The sequence below is a fragment of the Ictidomys tridecemlineatus genome, chromosome 11 (genome assembly GCF_052094955.1).
Source record: "Ictidomys tridecemlineatus isolate mIctTri1 chromosome 11, mIctTri1.hap1, whole genome shotgun sequence".
In the NCBI taxonomy this organism is placed as follows: domain Eukaryota; kingdom Metazoa; phylum Chordata; class Mammalia; order Rodentia; family Sciuridae; genus Ictidomys; species Ictidomys tridecemlineatus.
Genome location: NC_135487.1, coordinates 3,717,124 through 3,741,163, shown reverse-complemented (window position 1 = coordinate 3,741,163; position 24,040 = coordinate 3,717,124). Strand labels below are relative to the sequence as shown.

General features: G+C 45.9%; 1 protein-coding gene across 1 annotated transcript in view; it reads left to right on the top strand.

Moving 5' to 3' along the window:
- Dnajc11 (DnaJ heat shock protein family (Hsp40) member C11) overlaps positions 1-24,040 on the top strand; it is a 60,328-nt gene that overhangs the window by 33,799 nt on the left and 2,489 nt on the right. The window contains exons 5-12 of the mRNA XM_005334736.5: positions 11,281-11,409; positions 12,517-12,639; positions 13,546-13,619; positions 16,191-16,380; positions 17,319-17,404; positions 17,786-17,902; positions 22,377-22,532; positions 23,562-23,631. Coding sequence (XP_005334793.1) covers positions 11,281-11,409; positions 12,517-12,639; positions 13,546-13,619; positions 16,191-16,380; positions 17,319-17,404; positions 17,786-17,902; positions 22,377-22,532; positions 23,562-23,631 — 945 coding nt within the window. The remainder of the gene's footprint in view (positions 1-11,280; positions 11,410-12,516; positions 12,640-13,545; positions 13,620-16,190; positions 16,381-17,318; positions 17,405-17,785; positions 17,903-22,376; positions 22,533-23,561; positions 23,632-24,040) is intronic.

The window sequence follows — 24,040 nt, the reverse complement described above, 5'->3', positions numbered from 1 at the left end:
GGGGTTCAAAGGCAAAGAGCTGTTGCTAAATCAGTGCTACCTGGAGGGCCATTGTCCCCGGTATGTGCATAATCTTATATCAGAAGTAGAGACAGTTGGTGGGGGCTGGTGGTAATTGGGCCAGACTAGTTCTTGAAACCCTAGTAGGTTTTGAGTTTTATCCCCCATGAAATTAGCAAGTACTGGTTCTTTCTCTGATCACAGATAAAATGCTTGAGAGTCATTGACTATGGGAGCCATCTGGGTTTGTCATTGATAAAATGGGCAAATTTCACATTGCCTCTTGTTGTCTCTTCTGGGGGAATTTGCAGTTAGTAATGAGTTACTGTTGAGATTGCATTTGACAGAAATTCCTTGTTTCATCCTAATGATCAGATAAAATCGTGAAAATGAAAATAATTGAGTGCAGATGGTGATAGATGCATTGATTAGTTTGTGAGAATCGAAAAATGCACATGTTCATCAGATCATCACATTGTACACCTTGAATGTGTGCAGTTTTCATTGTCAACTAAACATTTTAAAAGTTGTTTTTAAAAAAGTGCAGCATTTCCTCTCTGTAGCCAAGGGTTCATTCCCTGTTGGATGTAGTGAAGATGCTTCACACCCACAGATGACCCAGGCCAGAGGACAGCAGCAAGTACCTACCAGCCCAGCAAACAAGGATGAAGGGGCTAAGCACAAAACAAAAACTACCAGCAGCAACAACAGGCTAGCTTAGAAGAGGAGGGAAGGAGGAAATGGTAGCCTTTAATTGACTCATTGGCTGAATATTAGCAGCCAATTTTAGCATCTTTTGTGGGGTGCAGGGTAAAGAGGGTTGATTTTTCACAAAGTAATTTGAATTGGATGCCAATACCCTACAGAGCGTCATTCAAGAAGTGGACATCAGGGCTGTGTAGCTCAGTGGTAGCACTTGCCTAGCACCTGTAAGGCCTGGGTTGCATCCCCAGCATTATGACAAACAAAGCAATACATTCAGCAGAGACTAAAATAGATGAAGTCCAGCTGTCATGGAGTAGCATTCTACCTGGGGGACAGGTTATGCACAGTGCACGGTGCATAGGTCACATCCTGATGCCATGGGGCAACTGGAGCAAGGTAAGGGGCAGGTCAGCAGGCTCAAAGAGGGTGTAAGCCTTACCGAGAAAGTGATGCTAGGACAAAGATGAGATGAAGGTACCTGGGGAAGAACTTTCCAGTGGAGGGGAAGTGAATCTGGTGTGTCTAAGATGTGTCTAGAACAATGATGGGGGATTTGTAGGGTTGAAGTCTAAGAGGTATGTTTCCCCTCACTCTGCAGTGAAGCAGGGACCAGGCTTAATATATGATGACCCAAGAGACCAGAACCAGCCAGGCATGGTGGCCACACCTGTGATCCCAGCGACTCAGGAGACTGAGACAGGAGGACCGCAAGTTCAAGGTCAGCCTCAGCAACTTAGCAAGGCCCTGTCTCAAAAAATAAAGAGGGCTGGGAATGTAGCTCAGTGGTAAAAGTGCCCCTGAGTTTGATCCCCAGTGCCAAAAAGAGAGAGAGAGAGACTGAGAGACCAGAACCAGTAGCACTGACTGAATGTTTCAGGAAATGGTTTGAGCTCAGTATCAGGAACATTGAGCTAATGAGGCTGCTGTAGACTTATGGAAACAAAGCTTTTGTCGCGCTGTCTCATCTTAAAACACTATGTGGTGAGGACCTCTGTCTTCCAGAAGAGGACATCGGGAGGATGGGCTATGTAATTAAGGTAAAAATTAGCCGGACATGGTGGCTCACGCTTGAAATCCCAGCAATTTGGGAGGCTGAGGCAGGAGGATCACGAGTTTAAAGCCAGCCTCAGCATCGTCAAGGTGCTGTATATCTAAATAAAATACAAAACAGGGCTGGAGATGTGGCTCACTGGTTGAGTGCTCCTCAGTTCAATCCCCAGTACCTACCCCAACCCCACCCCCATCCCCCAAAAAAACACTAAAATTTACAGGCCATCCACAGAGCCAGTGCAGGAGCGACCCCAGGCCAAGGTAGTTGGTACTGCCATTTGAGCTGGATCCCCTGGTATTGGGCATGGTTGGCCTACTGATGATGTCAGATGGCTAGCTGGGAAGGGCTCTCTCATGTTGCTGGCCCTGCTTGTCAGAAAAGGTGTCCTGTGGTTATGTTGGGTCCTTCTGAGCAAGAAACAGCTGAGGCTTACTGACACAAGTAGTCTACTAATTTAAAGTATGCATATAGGGCTAGGGCTGGGGCTGGGGCTCAGCCATAGAGTATTAGCATATGTGAGGCATTGGTTTCAGTCCTTAGCACCACATAAAAATAAATAAACAAAATAAAGGCATTGTGTTCATCTACGACTAAAAAAAATTTTTTTTAAATAAAAACTAAATTATGCATATAAGACCATTTGGGGATGGTAATCATTTTTAAGCAGTTTCTAGTTTGGAAGTTGTAAAGGTGTGGGGGAAAATATTTTTCATCAAAGTAATATTGTAAATAGCTTGGAAAGTTTCAAATACTTACCAGACTTAGGCAGAAAAATCCCAGTTCCTTACCCTCTTTCTTCCTCCAGTCTGTCGTTCCTAGCCACCCCATCCTTTGAGTTCTTCTCTTCTGACGTTTATTCTGCACTTCTGAATCATGTGTTCATAGTGTTCTTTTTTTTTTTTTTTTTTTTTTTCAGTTTTAGTAACTAAGGCAACTTCCCAGAGAAATAAGGCCCAGTTTCCTAAACAGGGCACATAGTCCTTGCCCAACTGGTTATGGCCCCTATAGGTTGGATTACATTGTGGAGGCTGTCTGGATGCTCAGATAGCACACCTGTATTTCCCAGCCCTGTTTCATCTGTGGTATGGTACTAGTGGTTGTCCTTTGAAGTCCCTTTGATCAACTTCAGTCACAGATGCATCTCCATACTCCCTGCCAGAGCTAGCTCTCCTCAGCCTCAGCAGGCCGGCAGGTATCATGTCTCCTCTCATGTTTAATTTCTATTGCCTTTTTTTTTTTTCTTCTTTTCTTTTTGAGAGTAGGGCCTGGGGATTGAACCCAGGGACACTTAACCACTGAACTATGTCCCCAGCCTTTTTTTTTTTTTTTTTTTTTTTGTACCAAGGGTTGAATTCAGGGGACACTCAACCACTAAGCCACATCCCCAGCCCTATTTTGTATTTTATTTAGAGACAGGGTCTCACTGAGTTGTTTAGCACCTCACCTTTGCTGAGGCTGGCTGAACCCACGATCCTCCTGTCTCAGCCTCCGAAGCTGCTGGGATTACAGACATGCACCACCATACCCAGTCCTAGCCCTTTTTATTTTGAGACAGGATCTCTAGCCTCTTTTATTTATTTTTTTCTGTGGAGAGAGGTGAGTACCAGGAATTGAACTTGGGTACTCAACCACTGAGCCACATCCCCAGCCCTGTTTTGTATTTTATTTAGAGTCAGGGTCTCACTGAGTGGCTTAGTGCCTCACCTTGCTTAGCACCTCATTGTTGCTGAGGCTGGCTTTGAACTCGAGGTCCCTCTGTCTCAGCTTCCCAAGCTGCTGCTTCTTATTCTTACATAACTGCATATGAACATCTAATTTTTAATTTCTGTAAAAATTTCAGTTAAGAAAAAAGAGTATCAGGGGCTGGGGTTGTGGCTCAGTGAGAGAGCGCTTGCCTCTCACTCGTGAGGCACTGGGTTCCGTCCCCAGCACCACTTCAAGATAAAAAAATAAAGGTATTGTGTTCATCTATAACTAGAGAGAGAGAGAATATCAACTAGTTTATGCTACCAAAAGCCAGTTAGTGAACTCGACTATATCATAATATTATTTTTATGAAAATGCAGATTCTCAGGCCCTAGCTTAAGCAGGAGATTCAGATTGTGGCTGAATCAGTGCAGTGGTGGGGGCAGGGAGGGTTTAAAAAGGTGCTTATTGTTCTCTACCCTTTAAGATAAAGGGCTAGCTTGTGAGTGGAGCACCTGTGGGCCATGAAGGTGGCAGTTGTGGGCTTGTAGCTGGCCAGCTGAGACACCTCCTGTAGATTCTTCAGCTGCTCCTCCGACCTGTGAATCTTGTCAACTTGTTTTTTATTGTGTAGCTCAGAAATTGAGAAACTAGATCATGTTTGTTTTGTTTGTTTGTTTGTTTGGGGACTTTTTGATGACTTGTGTTGAAGACTTGCAACCACAAACTGACAGGCCCTGTGGTCGAGTAGCACTGATACAGAAGACAGAACTCCACACTGCATGTGGGATCCTCTAGTTCCAGAGGCACAAAGGTTGCAGTCAAGTGTCTGCAGCTGCCAGGTGTGCCTCTGGTAACCTTCCAGAGGCATCATCCTTTTGGTGAAGGGCTGTTGTTTCCATACACTGAGGGTAGAATTAGGTGCTCTCTCTAAGTGTCAACAAACTGACCGCTTGCTGCTCATGGCCACAATTAGCCCGTGACCAAAGAATGTTTTTCACATTTTGAATTTTTATAAAAATCAAAAGGAGAAGGATATTTTGTGGAACATGTAAACTATATCAAACTCATATTTCAGTGTCTGTAAATAAAATATTATTGGAGCACAGCAGGACAAGTCCATTGCTTTTATCTGTAGTTGTTTGGGGCTACAACAGTAGAGCTGGGAAGTCTCAGTAATAGTTGCCCACAATACCCAAAATATTTACTATACCTTTTACAGAAATTTGAGGCCTTGCTGTAGAAAAATAAGGGGAAGCAAGATAAAGGTTTGTGATTTGGACCTAATGGCAGAGGTTACTTAAAGAGAATGCCACAGGCCTGTAACCCCAGCTATTCTCAGGAAGCTGAGGCAGGAGAATTGCAAGTTTGAGGCCAAGCTGGGCAACTTATTGAGGCTCTGCCCTGTGGGGATATAGTTCAGTGGTAAGCAATTACCTAGCATGTATAAGGTCCTGGGTTCCATCCCCAGCACTGGGAGAAAAAAAGAAGAGGAGGAGAAGTTACCTTTTTTTGGTTTTTGGTTTTGTTTTGTTGATTTTGGATTGAGTCCAGAGGGGCTTAACCACTGAACCACATCCCCAGCCCTTTTAATTTTTTATTTTGAGACAGGGTCTCCCTAAGTTGTATAGGGTTGCACTAAATTGCTAAGGCTGGCCTTGAACTTGTGATCCTCCTCCCTCAGCCTTCTAAGTTGGGATTATAGGCCTATTCCACCATGCCCAGCAGTACTTTCTTTTGTAAATCCTTTTTCTTTGCAAAGTTTGATTCAGTAACAGTTTGATATAAAAGGACATGAGCTTACAAATATTCGATTAGAAGTGGTCGAAAAAAATCTAATCCATTTGACTTAACCAGTATTAGATTTGTTTATCTTTGCTTTATATTCTTGATTTTCTGTCAGAATTCAAATCTGATTTCGTTACTCTCAAACTTGTCAGTTTTCATTATACAAAAGTATATTTTCTTGCAACTGAAAATGAATGACAGGGACTGGGGCTGGGGCTGGGGCTGGGGCTCAGTGGTAGTCCACTGGCCTGGCACGTGTGAGGCACTGGGTTCAATTCTCAGCACCGCGTATGAATTTAAAAAAAAAAAAAAAAAGGTCTATCAACAGCTACAAAAATATTTTTAAAAAGAAAATGAATGACAGTTTGCAGTCCAGCTATACTTGGCACCAAGGGAAGAAATCCATCTATTCTGAGGCTGTGACCAGTCCATTTCTAAAGGTTGTTTCCCTGAAAAGGAAGAAGAGCAGAAGGTGGCATCTAGACCACTCTAAAATAAAGAAATGTCCTTGTCAACTCAAAATGACTTGATGGGTCATCTTCAGGACAGTTAATTTCATCAAGCAAGTTGGCACCTGAGCCTTACATTCTCTCTGGCTCACTGGTACTGTTCTGGCTTAGTTGCTTTCCATAGGCTTGGCTCAGCACCAGAGGTGTCTAGTTGAAAGTCACTGGCTTGTGGAGGTTTTCAGTTATTGTGGCCATTTGCAAGGAACAAGCAGAGAAGTTGAAAAAGTGATGACTGGACAATATTTTTCAACTTCTAACACCTATGCCATCCCCTGGTAAATCAGTTGATTGTCCACATAGTATTAACACAGATAGTTAATGTTTACATTTTGTTTGGGAAAGGAAATAAAATTACTTTAGCCAATACAGTTAGGTACATAGTAAGAGAAATATTGAAATAATTCTCTGGGCGTAGTGGCACACACCAAAATCCAAGCAGCTCAGGAGCCTAAGGCTGGAGGATTGTGAGTTCAAAGCAGCCTCAGCAAGGCCCTAAGCAACTCAGCAAGACTCTGTCTCTAAATAAAATATAAAAAGGGCTGGGGATGTGGCCCAGTGGTTAAGCACCCCTGGGTTCAATCCCTGGGACCAAAAAAAAATTGAAATAATGCATACAACATGATTGCCTTTCTCCAAAGAATCAAATGAAAATTGCTGGGTCTCATGAGTTGAAGGAGGTGGCCAGTTAGGAAATGCACACGTAGGTCACTGGTTTCCCCAGTGCTGCTGTCTTGAGCTGAAGGATTGAGTCACGTCCTTCCCTGCCTGCTCTCCCTGCTTCCTCCCTTGCCCTTCACTCCCACAGAAACAGTTTCACATTCAGTGTGGACCCTCTTCCCCAAGTTCACAGAAGCATGTGTGGTGTCAGGTATTTCACCCTCAGAAATCAAGTGGTTAGGGGCTGGGGATGTGGCTCAAGCGGTAGCGCACTCGCCTAGCGTGCGTGCGGCCCGGGTTCCATCCTCAGCACCACATACAAACAAAGATGTGTCCGCCGAGAACTAAGAAAAAATAAATAAATGTTAAAATTCTCTCTCTCTCTGTCCCCCTCTCTCACTCTCTCTTTAAAAAAAAAAAATCAAGTGGTTATCAGAATTGACTGAGTTTCTGCTTGGAGTCTGTGCACTGACAGGAGACTAGCACTGTGGCTCGTGAGTCCCACTTGGGACCATCCCAGAAGCAGCTTTTTCTTTTCACTTCTGCATTACAAACTTTGGGGTGCAACTAGGAGCAGTGGTGCACACCCATAACCCCAGTGACTCAGGAGGCTCACACATCTGAGGCCAGCTTAGACCACTTAGCACGACCCTATCTCAAAATCAAAAGGGCTGAAAGTATAGCTCAGTGGTAAGGAATCCACAGTACCACACACGCAAACATTTTTTCCCCGGACTGGGGCTGGAACTCAGTAGTAGAGTACTTGCCTCAAATGTGTGAGGCAAGATAAATAAATAAAGGTATGGTGTCCATCTACAACTTAAAAATATATATATATATAGCATGTGATGCTGGCCCTTTGTTGGCAAAGCCAAAACTTAATTCTCCTGTGATCAGAGTTAGCACTTTGGACGATCAATATGGAAAAATATTTTATACAAGTTCAACTTTCAGGGAAAACAGAAATGTGGTATTTATTTTTTTAATAAAACATACACTACGTTCAATCTCATCACTACCTGAATAGTTCATCAAAAAAACAAAGCATTACAAACAGTAAAGGCGGGTAGATTTCTGTCAGGGTGCCACACTGAAGCTCTTGCCTGCTCTTACACAGGCTTCAAGTTAAGAAACAGGAAAACATCAAAAGAAAATCACAAGCAATTCAAGGACTGGGACTATATCTCAGTGGTAGAGTGCTTGCTAAGCTTGCTCAAGGCCCTGAGTTCAGTCCCCTGCACAAAAGGGAGGGAGAGAGGAAGGAATTTTATGCAGTTTGGATTCAGGGTTTTCCAACAAGCTTTACTGGTTTAAAGTATGGTGTCCAGCCACACCTAGTCATTTGCTTTTATCCTCTTTCCCATGGACAACAGAGGAGCTGAACAGTGGCAGGCAGAGACCACATGGCCCACAACACCAAAATATGTACTATGGTCCTTCACAGATACAATGCAGCTCCTGGTTTACATCATTCAGCCTGTGACAAGGACACCTGGCAACAGTGCCCAGAGCACTGTTAGGTCCTGCTGCACAATGAGTCTACTTCTATTTCCCATATATTGTCACACTTACCCAGTTTCCAGTATCTGTGGTTGGCCAATGCCTCTATATCTTCATATATCCCACAGGATCAGGCCCTGGCCACCTGTCTGCTACAGCACAGCTGAGCCTGGAAGGAATCTGTAGTGCCTCACTCTGATTGTTGGTGAGCTCTGTGGACTCTAGTCCTAAAAGGGAGTGTGCTGTCTTGTTTCATCTGGAAAGAGATGGGAGAAGAGGCAGGCATGGTGGCTGAGGCAGGGAGAATCACAAGTTCCATGCCAGCCTGCCTGAGAAGCTTAGCAAGACCCTGTTTCAAAATTAAAAGGTGGGGCCTGAGAATATAGCTCAAAGGTAAAGCTACATTCATGTGCAAGGCCCTCAGTTCGAAACCAGTGCCTCAAAAAAAGAGAGGGGGAAACATGATAGAGCTTCTGATCATTTCCAAAGGCCCTATGCCTCTAATGCCAGCAGACAAGGAGACCAGGGCAGATGATGCAAGGACAGGGGGAAGAGCAGTCTGGTAAACCCATTCAGGCATCTAGTTTAAGGCAGCTATTGATGATGGTGGTACTTTGAAAAAAAAATTAAGGCCAACAGAAACAACAGTGTTAAACTGGTGTGGTCCTAGGAAAACCACACCTGTGACATCTGTGCGACCACCTATGCATCGCCCCCCACAAACTCATCCTAGAGCCAGGTTTCCATTACTGTAACAGACCTAAGTAATCAACTTTTGAACAGATCAGGTTTATCTGGCTCCCAGCTGTGGAGAATTGATTGGTTGCAGTACTGGGAACTGAACCCAGAGGTGCTCTACCACTTAGCCATATTTCCAGCCCTTTTTATTTTAAGATAAGGTTTTGTTAAATTGCTAAGGCTGGTCTCAAACTTGGAATCCTCCTGCTTCAACCCACCAAACTGCTGGGATTACAGGTGTGTGCCACTGCACCTGACAGTTTTGGAAGTTTGATCCTTGGTCAGTTGGCCTCTTTGCCACTTGTGGTATATCATGGTAGGGAGCTCATTGTAAAGCAAAATCACCTACCCCCTGGCCTGAACAAGAAAGAAAAGGAGAACAGGGTCTCACAGTCCCTTCAAGGACATACCCCAGTGATCTAGAACCTTCCCACTGGGCCCCACCTCTTAGGTTCCACACCCCACCCCAATATCGTGAAGCTGGATACCAATCCTTTTTTTTCTTTTTTAGATGGGGGTCTTGTCATGTTGCCCAACACCTCAAACTCCCTGCCTCAACTTCCTAAGTAGCTGGAACTACCCCAGGTGCCAACACGCCCAGCTGAAGCCTCTAACGCAGGAGCCTTTGGGAAACGTTCTGTGTCCCAGCCCTGCTCCCTATGTCCGACCTGTGCCTCCCCTCTGGCTCCGCCCCAGCAGCCTCTGGCTCCTGCACAATTGCCCACAGAGGCTGGCCCTCGCTCCTCTCACGACTTTGTCCACACATCCCCTTTCAGGGGTGCCTTTCTTCACTGTTTAAAATTAAAACACTGTCAGCAGCTACCTTTGGAGTGATGGGAATGTTCTGCATCTGGGTTTTTTTGTTATCTTTTTTTTTCTTTTCATGGCACTAGAGATTAATACCAGGGCCTTGCATTACTACATAAGCAGTACAGTGAGCTACATCCTGTTTCCTTTTTCTTTTCCCTTTTTTTTTTTTTTTTTTTTAATTTCCAGACAGAGCCTCACTAAGTTGCCAAGGCTGGCCTCAAACTTGTGATCTTCCTGCCTCATCTTCCTAAATTGCTGGGATTACAGGTGTATGCCACCACACCTGGCTTGTGTCTCAAGTTTCAGATGTGGTTTCACAAATGTATTCATATGTCAAAACTCTTTCAAGTATGCACTTCAGATATGCGCAGTTTATATTAGATATAAATTTTACCTTAGTAAAGTTCTTTTTAAAAATGGGCTGCAGAGAATTTAATAAAAGTATGTGTGGTCATGTTTCTGTACATGGGTTAATTAATATATATACCTGTTTGGAAAGTCTTTGGACTATGAAAGAAAATAATGACTGTTGATTTTTCTAAGTAATGAGTATTTTTATCAGTCAACAAAATTTTAGTTTTTTGGTTTTTGGTTGGGTTGTTTTTTGTTTTTGTTTTTGTTTTTGTTTTTGTTTTTTTGTACCAGGGATTAAACCCAGAGGAGCTTAACCACTGAGCCACATCCCCAGCCATTTTTAGTTTTTATTTAGAGACAGGGTCTTGCTAATTTGCTGAGGCTGACCTTGAACTTGCAATTCTCTAGCTTTAGCCTCCCAAATTGCTGGGATTACAGAAAGGCACCACCATGCCTGTCAGTTTAGTATTTCTTGAGAGAATGTGGTCTTATGTTTCTCATAACCTTTTTTTTTGTAATATTAGTTGTAGGTGGATACAATATCTTTATTTCATTTTTATGTGGTGCTGAAGTTTGAACCCAGTACCTCACATGTACTGGATGAGCACTCCACCACTGAGCCACAACCCCAGCCCCTCCTAACTTAATTTTTAAATTACTTTAAAAGGCAGTGCAATTTTTTAAAATATATTTTTTTATTTTTTTGTAGTTGGACACAGTATCTTTATTTATTATTTATGTGGTGCTGAGGATTGAACCCAGTGCCTCACACGTGCAAGGCGGGCACTCTACCACTGAGCTTCAGTCCCAGCCCAAGGCAGAGAAATTTTAAAATCTGCCAAAGAAAAGAGTTTTTAAGGTAGTTCTATGGTGTAAGAGTATTTAGGAAAAAAATGGTTAATCCAAGTAGCTAATTTCTAGGTGGTCCCAAGCATCCAGGAATCCCGTTTTGTTTTGAAGCTCAGGTCAGGCCATACTCACGAAGTTTTCTTTTCTTTTTGTTTGGTTTGGTTTTGATTTTGGTACTGGGGTTTGAACCAGGGACTTTACCACTGAGCTTAATTCCCAGCTCTTTTTAATTTTTTTACTTTGAGACAGGGTCTCACTAAGTTGCTGAGGTTGGCCTTGAACTTGTGATCCTCCTGCCTTGGCCACCCGAGTGTCTGGGAGTACAGGTGTGCACCTCTGTGCCCAGCTAACCTCGCTTTCCTTGTACTAACACTTGTCTTTGGCATGTATTGCTCTGCAGACTGGTTCTCCTGGTCAGAACACTACTTCCTAGCTCTGGAAGTCCCTGGTACCCTGCAGCTGTGTGGTTTATAAACTGTGACATTCACACTTGCGTGGCTGCATGGTGAAGTGTCGTGCCCAAGCCCAGGGACTGTGAAGCCACATGCCCAGTTCAGTTAAACTGAGCTTGTGCTTGAATTGCCCTTCATTCCACAGATACCTTCATGCTGACTGCTTATTTTTCTGCCCCAGGGAACTATCAGCGTTGGAGTAGATGCCACTGACCTTTTTGATCGCTATGATGAGGAGTATGAAGATGTATCTGGAAGTGGCTTTCCACAGATTGAAATCAATAAAATGCACATATCCCAGTCCATTGAGGTAAAGCATACAAACACCTCTCTTGGTACCACACAGGCCTGAGTTAATGAGGCACAGCACCCCCAGCAGCTGGAATGAGAGTTTGCCTGGGGTTTTTCTCATCTTTATTTATGAAAGCATGCAATTAGCCACTTTAAAGAAAAGCCAGCTGCAGTCACAGCCATGTCTGTTACCGCTCTGTCCACACATGAGCCAGCATGCGTGCCAATCTGGGGCTTTCAGGCTGCAGGGTCTCAGGGACATTAATGGTCTGGGAGACCTAGAAGCCCAAGGTCCTGATGATTTTAGGAGAGAAGGCAGACCTCCGTGGATAATTCTAAGAACTGGTTTTCTTACATGCCATTATGTGCTGGTAGGTTATAGCATCTCTGCTCCTGAGCCCTGGGGTCACTGAAATGTCACCTTTGCCCAATATTTGGATACGACAAAGCCAGGCCTTTCCACTGAGGACTACTGCAGGTCTCCACCTCCTTAGCTCTTTATTGATTCTCAAGTATATCAGCCTGCAACATGGATTGACACAGGGACACTTGCCCTCTCCTAGAGTTTTGTGCCTTCGCACATGCTATTGAAAGGTTTTTCAGGGGCTGGGGATGTGGCTCAAGCTGTAGCGCGCTCGCCTGGCATGCGTGCGGCCCAGGTTCAATCCTCAGCACCACATACCAATAAAGATGTTGTGTCCGCCGAGAACTAAAAAATAAATATTAAAAATTCTCAAAAAAAAAAAAAAAAAAAAGAAAGGTTTTTCAGTTCCTTCCAGAACCTGATGGCATACAGGTACTCGAAAGGCTCAGGTAGCCTACAGTGGGAGGCACAATGTAGAATCACTGTGCACTTCCATACATGGGCACTCTAATGACCCAGCATTTAACCCTGGGTTTCTGTGGTTTTTTCAATTTTCCCCACTAAGCTTTTACAAAACATTTCACCTTCATGGCCACATGCAGTTCAAATAACAGTGCAGTGGTTGAGGTGGCCGCAGGGCTTTTCACTTCGGACCTGCTGTCTCTGTGCCTTTGGCCATGTGTCTACAGAGGAGTCATCAGACTGCTGGCATTGCGCTTCCTGTTGCTTGGTTCACTTGTAACAGCCAGTGTCTTTTTCTAGGCACCTTTGACGGCCACAGACACAGCCATCCTCTCCGGAAGCCTCTCGACCCAGAATGGCAATGGTGGGGGTTCCATTAACTTCGCACTCCGCCGTGTCACCTCTGCAAAGGGCTGGGGAGAGGTAAGACTGCCATGAGGCTGGATCATATTGTCCATGCCAAGCCTTATTTTTTAATATGTGCCCTCTAAAAGTTAACCCTCACAGTGGCAGGGGGTGACCATGTCGTTGTGAAGCCAGGTACTGGATATCAGACTTTTAAATGTTGGTCCCATCTGAAGAGTCCTGCCAGTCTGCTGAACAGTTTAAAGCTAGGATAAGATGTCCTTCAGATGCCAATTCCAGAAATCCAGCCTCTATAGAAACTCAGTATCTTTCCTTCTAGCAGTCCTTGTGGGCTGACCCCAATTCCTTCAGGGACAGGAGGCCATGCCTGTCTTGGGGCCCTGGCCCACTGCTAGTTGATCAAGTAGCATCCAGCTCTGCCAAGTCCTAAGCTGCATCAAATTAACATTGAGACTTGCCTTGAGAGTCACCTATGCGAGTACATGAGGCAGCCACTGCTAGCTGTGACTTCTAAGGCCTTGCAAGCGGAGAACTGCTGTTGGGCTCTAACATCAGACCCCTGAGGCCCACATCCAGTCCTGTAGGAACTTCAGAGTAAAGGAGTTGGCACCATGGTGTGGGGGTGGTGGCACACCTGACCAAAGCAGAACATCAGTGGGTCAAGAGGAGCAGACTGCTCTCCTATTCTGACTGAGCAGGAGGTAGGTACACTGGGTCTGAGGCCAGCAGTGTTATTTTTGAGGAACCCCCTACTGCTGCCTGGGCCTCTAGGCAGGCCTGGGGAAGCTATCAGCTCCAGTGGGCAGGGGTAAGGGTAGAGCAGCATGAACCTGGTGCTCCCTCTATTTAGAGCCCTGGCAAGAACATTGAAGCAAACAAAGGAATTCTGACCAGGGTACACATTTGAGACCTGGGTCACTATTAATTAATTATTAATTAATTATTTCTTTCTTTTTCAAACAGTTGGAATTTGGAGCTGGAGATCTCCAGGGGCCTTTATTTGGTCTCAAGCTGTTCCGTAATCTCACACCAAGATGGTAAATATAAAGATGAGATAACTACTCTTTGGTGGTCTGCATTTAGAAGACCAGAATCTGTGTGTTCTCATGGTCAAGGTCATTTGGACTTCTTTTTTCATCATCCTACAAGGTTATTGAGCACCATGGGGCAGAGGCCTGGCACCAACATGCAGCCTGGCAGCCTGCAGGTTGGAAAGGGCACCAGATTGGGGGTGGGAGGCTAATTCTGGCCCCAGCCCCAGCCAGGCCTCTCCTCTGTGCTAAGAAGTCTCCCCACCTTTGACCTCATGGTCCTCTAAGAACCACAAGACAATAAAAAATACCTTTGTAAGTCAGCAGTCTGAGATACTTACGACATGTGGGTCATTTCTTTGTCCCAGGAGATATTGAACTGCCTGGTAATCAGTTGGACTCACATATGCCAGAGCTCTGCCCAGTCCCTGCTTTCTTCATCTCTGTGGCTGCAGCAATGTCATACTCCTAGGACTGTGCACAGTTGTACCTTGTAGACCAGCACAGTGTCCTCCTTTCCCATGTGATGGGGTCACAGGTGTCTCTGCAAGCTCAGATCAAGGATTTGGGAGGGAGGTAAATCACATCTCTTTCCTCTGAGGAAAGTAGAGCTGAAGGTGTCCTGAGGCAGAGCAGGTGTTGATGAGAAAGCTATTCCGTTTCCACTGGGGTGTGTTTTTGGGCCTATCAGGATCACTCAGATCCTGCTAGCCAGGCTGGTTGGTCAGTGTGTTGTGGATAGGGAGCAAGGCGGGTCCAAGAATCAGGCTGGCACACAGAGTAAGAAGTATTGTGAGAGAACTTGGGTGCAAGAGCCCCCTGGGAGCACATGGCATGTGGTATAAGCAGAGAACACAAGAAAGAGGGATCATGGCCAGGCCCAGTAGCCATGCCTGTTATCCTAGCGGCTTGGGAGATGGAGGTAGGAGAGTCAAAGTTCAAGGCCAGCCTGGGCAACCTAGGCAACTTAGCTCAATGGTAGAGCTTCCCAAGGTTTAGTCCCAAGAGCCACACACCACAAAAAAGATAGACCAAGACCCTGCAGGCCACTGCTCTAAAATTGGGTTCACAGGTCTGCGAAGGGGACAGGGCTGAAACCATTAACCAGGATGTGGGGCGATTACCTGTGTGTGCATGGCAGTGTTGGCCTAACCTTGTCTGTTTAGAATTGTCACCCCGGTGCTGATGAAAAACTGAATTCAGTCCTCTGAAGGAGGGAACTAGGAATCTAGTTATTTCAAGGCCTCCTCAGGTAAGTCTTCAGACAGACTTAGAAACATCACTGAGGAAATTTTTTTTTTATCATTTTGCTCTGGTTTGGCCTCAAAGGGTCTATCCAAAGCGGTCACCAGGGATCTGGCTGGTTGTCAGCTTTTACAGGTCTGGAAATAGAATGTGTTGTAGCACCAGAGTTTATCAGACTGAGAATCTTGATTTATGAACAAGGGTGACTTGTGTATAAATAGTGGGGATGGTTTATAAACAGGGGTGCCAGTTTATTACTGTACAGTGACCAGACAAGGTAAGTCCACTCTACAGACTTCCTGCCCCATGCTTTAAGTTATTTGCATGTCCATGCCACAGTCAGAGGTTGTGAAGTGGGCCATGGTGGCAGGCACCTGTGATCCCAGCTCTAGATGGCGTGGCAGGAAGCCAGCCTGGACAACAGAGTGAGACCCTATCCCAAGAAAAAGCAGTCCTCTTGGAATTCTAGAGATCACTTTCTGTCTTCTCTCTCCTTGCTCACTTAACCCGGTGTGGCTAAAGCTTAAAAATGGGTGGCCCTTCTTCAGCATGGCTTGAGAATGACAGGAGGGTTGGGTTGGGACCTGTGGAGAGTGAAGAGTGGGCTCTTGGCTCATTTGGCCAAAGGAAGCTTCAGCAGTGGGTAAGGGAGTGATGCTGGTAGGACTTGCTGTCAGTGGCCAGAGTGAGTGCTGGGCTGGTTCCCGCTCACATCCTACTCTACAGCCAAGCTCTGAGTCCTGCTAGTTAGGGAAATACCCTTTTTTAACCAGAAGATGGGGCTGTACCGCCTTGGAAGCAAACCTCAGAGCTGTTCACCGATGATGGCTTTTCCAGTAGCTTAAGTCCGGAGTTCACAATGCAGGTGTACACCAGGATCACCTGGGTATTTTTTAAAAATATACTGATGCCTGGGCCCCAGGAAGATTCTGCCACACATCCATGGCCTGGGGAAGACTGCTCACCCTCCGGCCTGCACTGTAAGCCAGGTGCCTGGCATAGGCGCCAGCTCCAGTGAGTGTGCAGCAGCATTCAGGAACATGGCCCCGGGCTGCGTCTGAGAGCACCCTGCAGTCACTGACCTGGAGCAGGACTGCTGTCCATTAGTGTGGGGACACAGCAGTCTAAAGTTAGGGTGGACAGGGTAGTGCAGGTTGCCAGGCAAAGTCCTAGAAGGTTCCACCATGCCTCCCTCCCATGTCCTGTGGTCCTTCACCATCCTTGCTGGGAGCTGGTCCAGGGATTCATGGAGTGATTATGAGTGAGGTCTTAGGAAATGACAGAGAACAGCTGAGAGCAGGCGTCATCCAGACCCTTTCTGTGTCCCCCCAGCTTTGTGACGACAAACTGTGCTCTGCAGTTTTCATCCCGTGGCATCCGTCCTGGCCTTACCACTGTCCTAGCTCGGAACCTGGATAAGAACACAGTGGGCTACCTGCAGTGGCGATGGGGTATCCAGTCAGCCATGAACACAAGCATCGTCCGAGACACTAAGACCAGCCACTTCACTGTGGCCCTGCAGGTGAGCCAAAGAATTGCAGTCTCTTGAGGACACAGCTCCAAAGGACTGCCTCTCCTGTGCATTCACTGTGCCCTTCAGTCCTGCACCCTGATCACCTTCTCACGTCTAACACCAGGGGACCTGCAGGGCAGGGCTGCAGGGCTGCAGACACTTAGGAAGCTTCTTTCAGAATTCCCAGCGTAAGGACTCTTGTTTTCAGGTGGCCCATGTGGCCCTGTTCAGATCATCAAAAAGCAAAATAGCATTTTGACATCATCATCAGAAGCCCACAGCTTTAGGACAGGAGCCATGATTGACAGATAGAGCCCTGGGCAGAAGGGTGCACTCAGAGGCTCCAGGGAAGAGGCGCCCTGGGCAGCTGCTCCTTGGCTCATACCTCTTGCTGCTACCAGCAACATGGGCTTGGTGTTGCCAGAAATTGAGGGAAAGGGTGTTGTTTTGTTTTGTTTTGTTCTTTTTCCCCAAAAGAAGCCAGAAAACTAGATTTTTTTTATGTGAAGTCTCCTGGTTTGATTTGGTTTTATAATGCTGGGATGGAACCCAGCGCCTTGTGCATGTTCGACAAGGACTTGCTGAGCTATCCCAGCCCTTCTCCCAGCTCCTCTAGTCACACGCTATGTAATGTTTCAGTCAGTGACCGAGCTCGTATACGTCAGTGGCCCTGTAAGAACGTCTCAGTGAGGTCTTAACTGTCAGGTGAAGGAATACACTAGTAATGTCCACAGAACAACAGTCACCTGGCAGCGTGTTTCTGGAATGTACCTGTCATTACAAGACTGATGACCATACTGGCTGCTGATAAATTTTCATATTACTTGCATGACTACATAAAGACCTGTGCAAGTGGACGCCCGGCCACTCCTGCGAGGGTAGATGCCACCTTTGTGCAGATCCATGAGAACCAGCCCTGAGTCCATTTCTGTCCCCTGTCTCCTCAGCTGGGGATCCCCCACTCCTTTGCACTGATCAGCTATCAGCACAAGTTCCAAGATGATGACCAGACGCGTGTGAAAGGGTCCCTCAAGTAAGTCCCAACCTGGCCACTAGGGAAGCCTCAGGCTCTAAGGAGGGTCTCGGTAGAGCCAGTGGTGGGGTTGACAGAGCCCCAGGCAGAAAGGTGTGACCTCTGACCTCTTTGTCCATGATGCTCCTTGAGTGCCTCCTGCCACGTAGGGAGGGCTTTGCTGCTCCCTGGTCTAGCCTGGAGTACCCTGGCTGCTGTGCAGGAGAACTTCCCCAGTGTCTTGATGCTGTTCCATTAGCAGCTCAACATCAGTCAGGAATCTTCTCCTGTGGGTAGTGGCAGGGCAGGATGGGGGCCCAGTCTCTGTTCTCAAATGGTAGCTACCCATCAGGTAGTGCTGGAGGGACGTGGGCACTGACCGCCACCCTCTGCATCCTGCAGGGCAGGCTTCTTCGGGACTGTGGTAGAGTACGGAGCCGAGAGGAAGATCTCCAGGCATAGCGTCTTGGGTGCTGCTGTCAGTGTTGGAATCCCACAGGGCGTTTCTCTCAAAGTCAAGTAAGTTGAACTCCTGTCTTTCTGGCCAGGGAACACTTGGCCGCTTCTCTCAGCTGGGCTAACCTGAGTCAAAATGAGCTAGCCTTTGCTTTGTAGTTTTATAGATGTGGTTGACTTCTGCCTTGGGTGCATAAGTAGAGGTCAGGGAGTGCAGAAGTCTCGCAGTGAGTTAGGAAGGTCTGGGTCTCTTCGCCTCCTTCTCTGAAGGTACTGGCTGACTGCCAGGCGGCCTGATGCTGCCTGCAGCTCCTGCATGGAGTGGCACCACCCGAGTACCTGAAGCATCAGCTTGTCATCTCCCCGGATGCACCGTGAGCACAAACACCCTTTTCCCCATGCCAGCCCCTACCCTGACTCTCATTTTCAGAAGTGTTGTCTGAGTTTGCTTGCTTTCCTTCTAACCTCCTCCTGTTGGGCGCTGTTCCCAAGCCCTTTCCAGAAGCAGCCAGTAGTGGGGACCCTCCCTCCTACAGCAGACCAGAGGGCAACTCTTCTCTTCTTGCTTGGTCTCTGCAGCTGCTGCCTATGGCTGCTCCACGCTCCTGTATGCCCTCCCTGCCCTGGGATCCTGGGATATAGTGTTCTTTCTCTGGTTTTTCTGACCAGCAAATTCTCCTTTTCTCCCAAACTTCTCCCTGGAGACATCACGTGGAACACAGTCCTCTCTCTGGGTACTCTGTCAAGTAGGCTCCTCTGGCCTCATGGCTTCATGTACCAAGGACTCACACCTCAAGAGCCCAAGTGTGGACCACTTCCTAAATCTCTAGCTCCTACTCACAGTGAGCCCTCTGTAGTGAGGAGTTCCAGTTCTATGGATTTATGCAATGTCAGGCGGAAAATATTTGGAGGAAAAAAATTGCCCTGTACTGAACATGGGTAGATTTATTTCTTGTTATTATTCCCTATACAGTATAGTGTAATGATTATTTATACAGCATTTACATTGTGTTAGATATCATAGGTAATCAAGAGATGATTTAAAGTATATGTAAGGAACTGGGCTCATCCAGCAACTCAGGAGGCTGAGGCAGAAGGATCACAAATTTGAGGCCAGCCTCAACAACTTTGCAAGACCCTGTCTCAAAATAAATAATAAAAAGGACTGGAAATAGGGGCTGAGGTTGTGGCTCAGAGGTAGAGCACTCGCCTAACACGTGCGAGGCGCTGCATTTGATCCTCAGCACTATATAAAAGTAAACAAAATAAAGGTATTGTGTCTGACTACAGCTAAAAAAAAATTTTAAAAGACTGGGAATATAGCTTAGTGGTAAAGCACTCCTGGTTCAATCCCTAGAACCCCACACACAAAAAAACAAAAGCCCTACAGAGTAGCCTGTGATTTAGTCTGTTCCACCACTGCTCCTGTGCAGATGCTGAATGACATCTAACATATCCAAATTGGGTTCTCACCCCAAGAGTATAACCCTGTATTTTTGGAAAGAAACATTTACATTCATCTGAGTTTTTCCAAATAAATTGTTCCAACTGAATTGGTATAGAGGTTGAATATCCCTTATCTGAAATGCTTAGGATTTTTTCAGATTTTGGAACCTTTGCATAGACCTAATGAGAAGGAGTGGGATCAAAGTATGATTCATATGTATCTGATTCATATAGCCTGAAGGTAATTTCATATACTATTTTTGCACATGAAGTCAGTGTGGAATTTTCCATTTGGGAAAAAAGTTGAGGATTTTGGAACATTTTGGATTTTCATATTAGGGATGCCTCACCTGTATGAACCAAAGTTTTGTCAGAAGGCACCATATTTTCAACCAAAGCAGATTTTCTGTCTTTGCTAAGTGTGCTCTTATGTTCTGTTTATTGGAGGAATCACATAAATGTTTTGGTTTTAAACCAACATCACCATGTTCCTAGGGAGTCCCAGTAATCCTGATAATCACTGTATACATTGCTCACTGTGATTTACTGCATCTTGCTAGGGATGCTGTGAAGGGTATTGGGCTATGGTTTTTCCATTTTTATTATGTACTTGTCAGGTTTCGAGATCAGTTGTGCCAGCTTCATAAAGTAAGTTAGAAATATGTCTCCTCTGCTTTCTCAAAGAATTTGCGTAAGATTGGTGTTATCTCCTCCTCCTTTTTGGTAAAGATTCACCAGTAAGATCATCCCAGTCTGAATTTTCTATGTAGGAAGGTTCTTGGTAGTTAATTCAATTACTTTTGTAAAAATATAGGACTTTGTACCTTTTGTTTCATATTACCTTGACTGTGTTATTCTGTGTTTATCAAGGAGTGCATCCATTTCATCCAGGTGTCAGGTCTGACAGCATGAAGTAGGCTAACAGCCCATCTTCTCCCTCTGGTCACCTGCACGCAGCCCTCTTTCCTATTGTTTCCTAACGTGTGTCCTCCCCACTTTCTCTTAGTATAGCAAGAACTTATCTTTGGGAAGAACCTGGTTAATTTTCTCTTACTTACACATTTTGTATTTCTTGTGTGTGTATGTGTGTGTTGCTAGGGATTAAACCCAGGGGCCTTGTGCATGATAGGCAAGCACTCTACCAGCTGAGCTATATCCCCAGCCCTGTTTGTTTTTGTTTTGTTTTTTTTTTTCCTGTTTTGTTTTGTTTGTTTCTTTTGGGTCCTGGAGTTTGAACCCAGGAACGCTTAACCACTGAAACATCCCTATCCATTTCTTATTTTTTTAATTTTATATGGTGCTGAGAATCACACCCACTGCTCCACACATGCTAGCCAAGCACTCTACCACTGAGCCACAACCCTAGTCCCCCCACACCTCTTTTTTTATATTTTATTTAGAGATAAGGCCTCAGCCTCCAAGTCGCTGGTTGACAGCTATGCCCAGCTCAGTCCTATTGAGAGTTGTTTTATGGCCCAACATTAATCCAGATGAATATACCATGTGCAGCTGAAATGAACGTGTGTTCTGTAATTGTTACATATAGTGTTTCACAAATGCCAGTTAAATCAAGATGACAAAATGTTGAGAATTTTTATTTTTTTATTTTTATTTATTTATTTATTTTTACACAATACCTCTATTTTATTTATTTTTATATGGTGCTAAGGATTGAACTCAGTGCATCACATGTCCACTGAGCTACAACCCCAACCCCAGTGTTGAGAATTACTATGATTTTAATGATCTGTGGAGAAAGTTCTATCAATGAGAGGAATGCTAACATCTCCAACTCTGATAGTAGATTGATTTGATTGATTGATTGGTTGGTTGGTTGGTTGGTTGGTTGGTTGGTTGGTTGGTTGGTTGATTGATTATACCAGGAATTGAACCCAGGGACACTTAACCCCTGAGACACATCTCCAGCCCTTTTTGTTTATTTATTTTTAGATGCTCTTTTTTGTTTATTTTTTTAGTTGTCAATGGACTTTTATTTTATTTATTTATATGTGGTGCTGAAAATCAAACCCAGTTTCTCACACATGCTGGGTAAGCACTGAGCCACAACCCCAGCCTTATTTATTTATTTATTTATATTTTATTAGTTGTTGATGAACCTTTATTTATTTATATGTGGTGCTGAGAATTGAACCTAGTGCCTCACACATGCTAGGCAAGCTCTCTACCACTGAACCACAACCCCAGTCCCAAAAAATATATATATATACATTTATTTTTCAGTTATAGGTGGACCTAATGTCTTTATTTCACTTTATGTGGTGCTGAGGATCCAACCCAGTGCCTCATGCATGCTAGGCACAATCTACCTCTGAGCCACAACCCCAGCCCTTTATTTTTTATTTTGAGACAGGGTCTAAGTTGTTTAGGGCCTCATTAAGGTAATGAGGCTGGCTTTGAACTTGCAATCCTCCTGCCTCAGCCTCCTGAATCACTGGGTTTATAGGCATGAGCCACAATGCTCAGCAAAGCTTTGGTTTAAAGTAAAACAAAAACAGGTCCAGTGTAGTGGCACCTGGGGAGGCTGAGGCAAAAGGATTGTTTGAGCCCAGGAGTTCAAGGCCAGCTTGGGCTACAGAGCAAGATTCTTGACTTATGGATGGGAGAATGGATGGATCTGATCACCTTTGTTTTGTAACATGTGGCTAAGTTCATGGGTGCTCTCGTTAGCACCATCAATCTAGCCCAAACTACTCAGCCATCACTGGGAGCAAAGCCTCCTTAGTTCGCTAACTTGAAATCTTCACGGACTTTCTTAGAACATGTCTCTCCAAGACACCTGTCCTCTGGGTCCTGTGACCCAGCACAGCCACAGGGGACAGTTGCTCTGATTGTTAATTCTAGGGCTTTGTCTTGAGGTCCGCACCTAACAGTCCCTTCTTCTGCCACATCTGTCACATCTGGCAACTAACCTTTGGAATGGAACCAGCAGAGGGAGGGTAAAGCCAGTAGGTACTGGGATCCTTGGAACTGGTGCTGTGATACCTCAGGCCTGCTTCCTGTGGCTGGGACCCATCAGCCTTCACTAGAAAACCTGACTTATCCTGGGTGTTTTGGTTTTGTTTCTCCTCAGGCTAAACAGGGCCAGTCAGACCTACTTCTTCCCTATCCACCTGACAGACCAGCTGCTGCCCAGCGCCGTGTTCTATGCCACTGTGGGGCCTCTCATTATCTACTTTGCTATGCACCGTCTGATCATCAAACCATACCTCAGGGCTCAGAAAGAAAAGTGAGTTTCAGACATGTCATGGGGTTATTAGGAAAACTAAACTAGTTAACGCTTATAAAGTACTTGGCATGGCATCCAGGTCCTCACAGATCTACAGTAAACCCTACCCAGCAGCAGCAGAACTGTCCCCTTGATTTGTCATTCTTACTTTCAGGAAGGGCTAGAGTTGGTGTATAAAGTTAGTACTCTAAACCATGACCAAAAGAAAGTTCTCCTTTTTCCTCTAGCCATTTCTTTTCCTGGCATAGCATTTAAGAGGAGCGGGTTCTGTTCTCCTGCAGGGGATATGTATGTGCTCACTGTAGTTGGGAAGTCACAGGAAGGAACTTACTGGGCGGGTCCGTGTGGGTGATCTCCTGGGGCACGCGGCACAGTATGAAATCTGAACTCATAGAACATCCCCACAGAAACCCAGGGGTGTGGGCTGTGGCACTTTTTAACAATGTTGTTTAATGGAGCCTCAGACTTAGCAAACCTGTAGAACGGAGGACCCCTCTGTTCTGGGCACCTCTGGCCTTGGATTACTACCATCCAGGTTCCCAGTTCCCCTGGAGGCCTGCGGCTTGGAACTATGAGTGTGCTGGGTCAAGTCCTCTAACAGGACGCAGTATGCCGACCCCAAGTCCCTGTGCTTTGCTACAGGAAAAGTGGGTTTTATGTTTCTGTGTATCTAAAGCAGTGCAAGTTGTTCCTCCCAAAGTGCTGTATAATAAGCCCAGAGTCAGGCAGAACCTCCTGAGATTCTTGCCAGGTGAGGTCTTCTTTCCAAGGAGTCTGCCAGTGGGCTCTTGAGGCCCTGGAGGAGGAGGGGAGGGAGCGAGGGCCACACAGTAACTAATGGAAGGCTGTGCAGTCCTGTAGCTCATGGGCCCGCCTGAGACTACCTGGGAAATATTTCTTGAAGCACCAGAACCAGCAATCCAGTGAGATCACAGACTGTGTGCTGGGCTCAGGTCCAGCACGGGCCCCTGTGGACGTACTGTAGAGCAGCACCGCACTCACATGTGGCTTGTGCTTCTCTCACAAAAGGGAACTGGAGAAGCAGAGGGAGAGCACTGCCACAGACATCCTGCAGAAGAAGCAAGAGGCAGAAGCAGCCGTAAGTGCTCAGCATCCAGCAGGCCCACCCCCTCGGATGAGCCTCCTGCCACACAGAGCCCAGAACACAGGAAAGACCCTCTTCTCCAGCCTGTGTGTCAAGTTGGCTGCAGGATGCACTGCACCCTGCAGTGGACTCGGAGCCTTGGTCTTTTCTTCCCCAGCAGCCTCACCTTGTAGCCTTTATGCTTGCTGTGGGATGCCCTCCTGGGGACTTAGTTCCCTGTCCTGAAGATATCGACAGCTCTCCAAAGGCATAACGGGGTTTTAAAAAATAGCCAGAGCCAGGTGCAGTGGCCCACACCTGTGATCCCAGCAACTCAGGAGGGAGGCAGAAGGATCACAAGTTCAAGGCCTCCCTGAGCAACTTAGCAAGACCAGGGCTGAGGATGTAGCTCACAGTAGAGAGT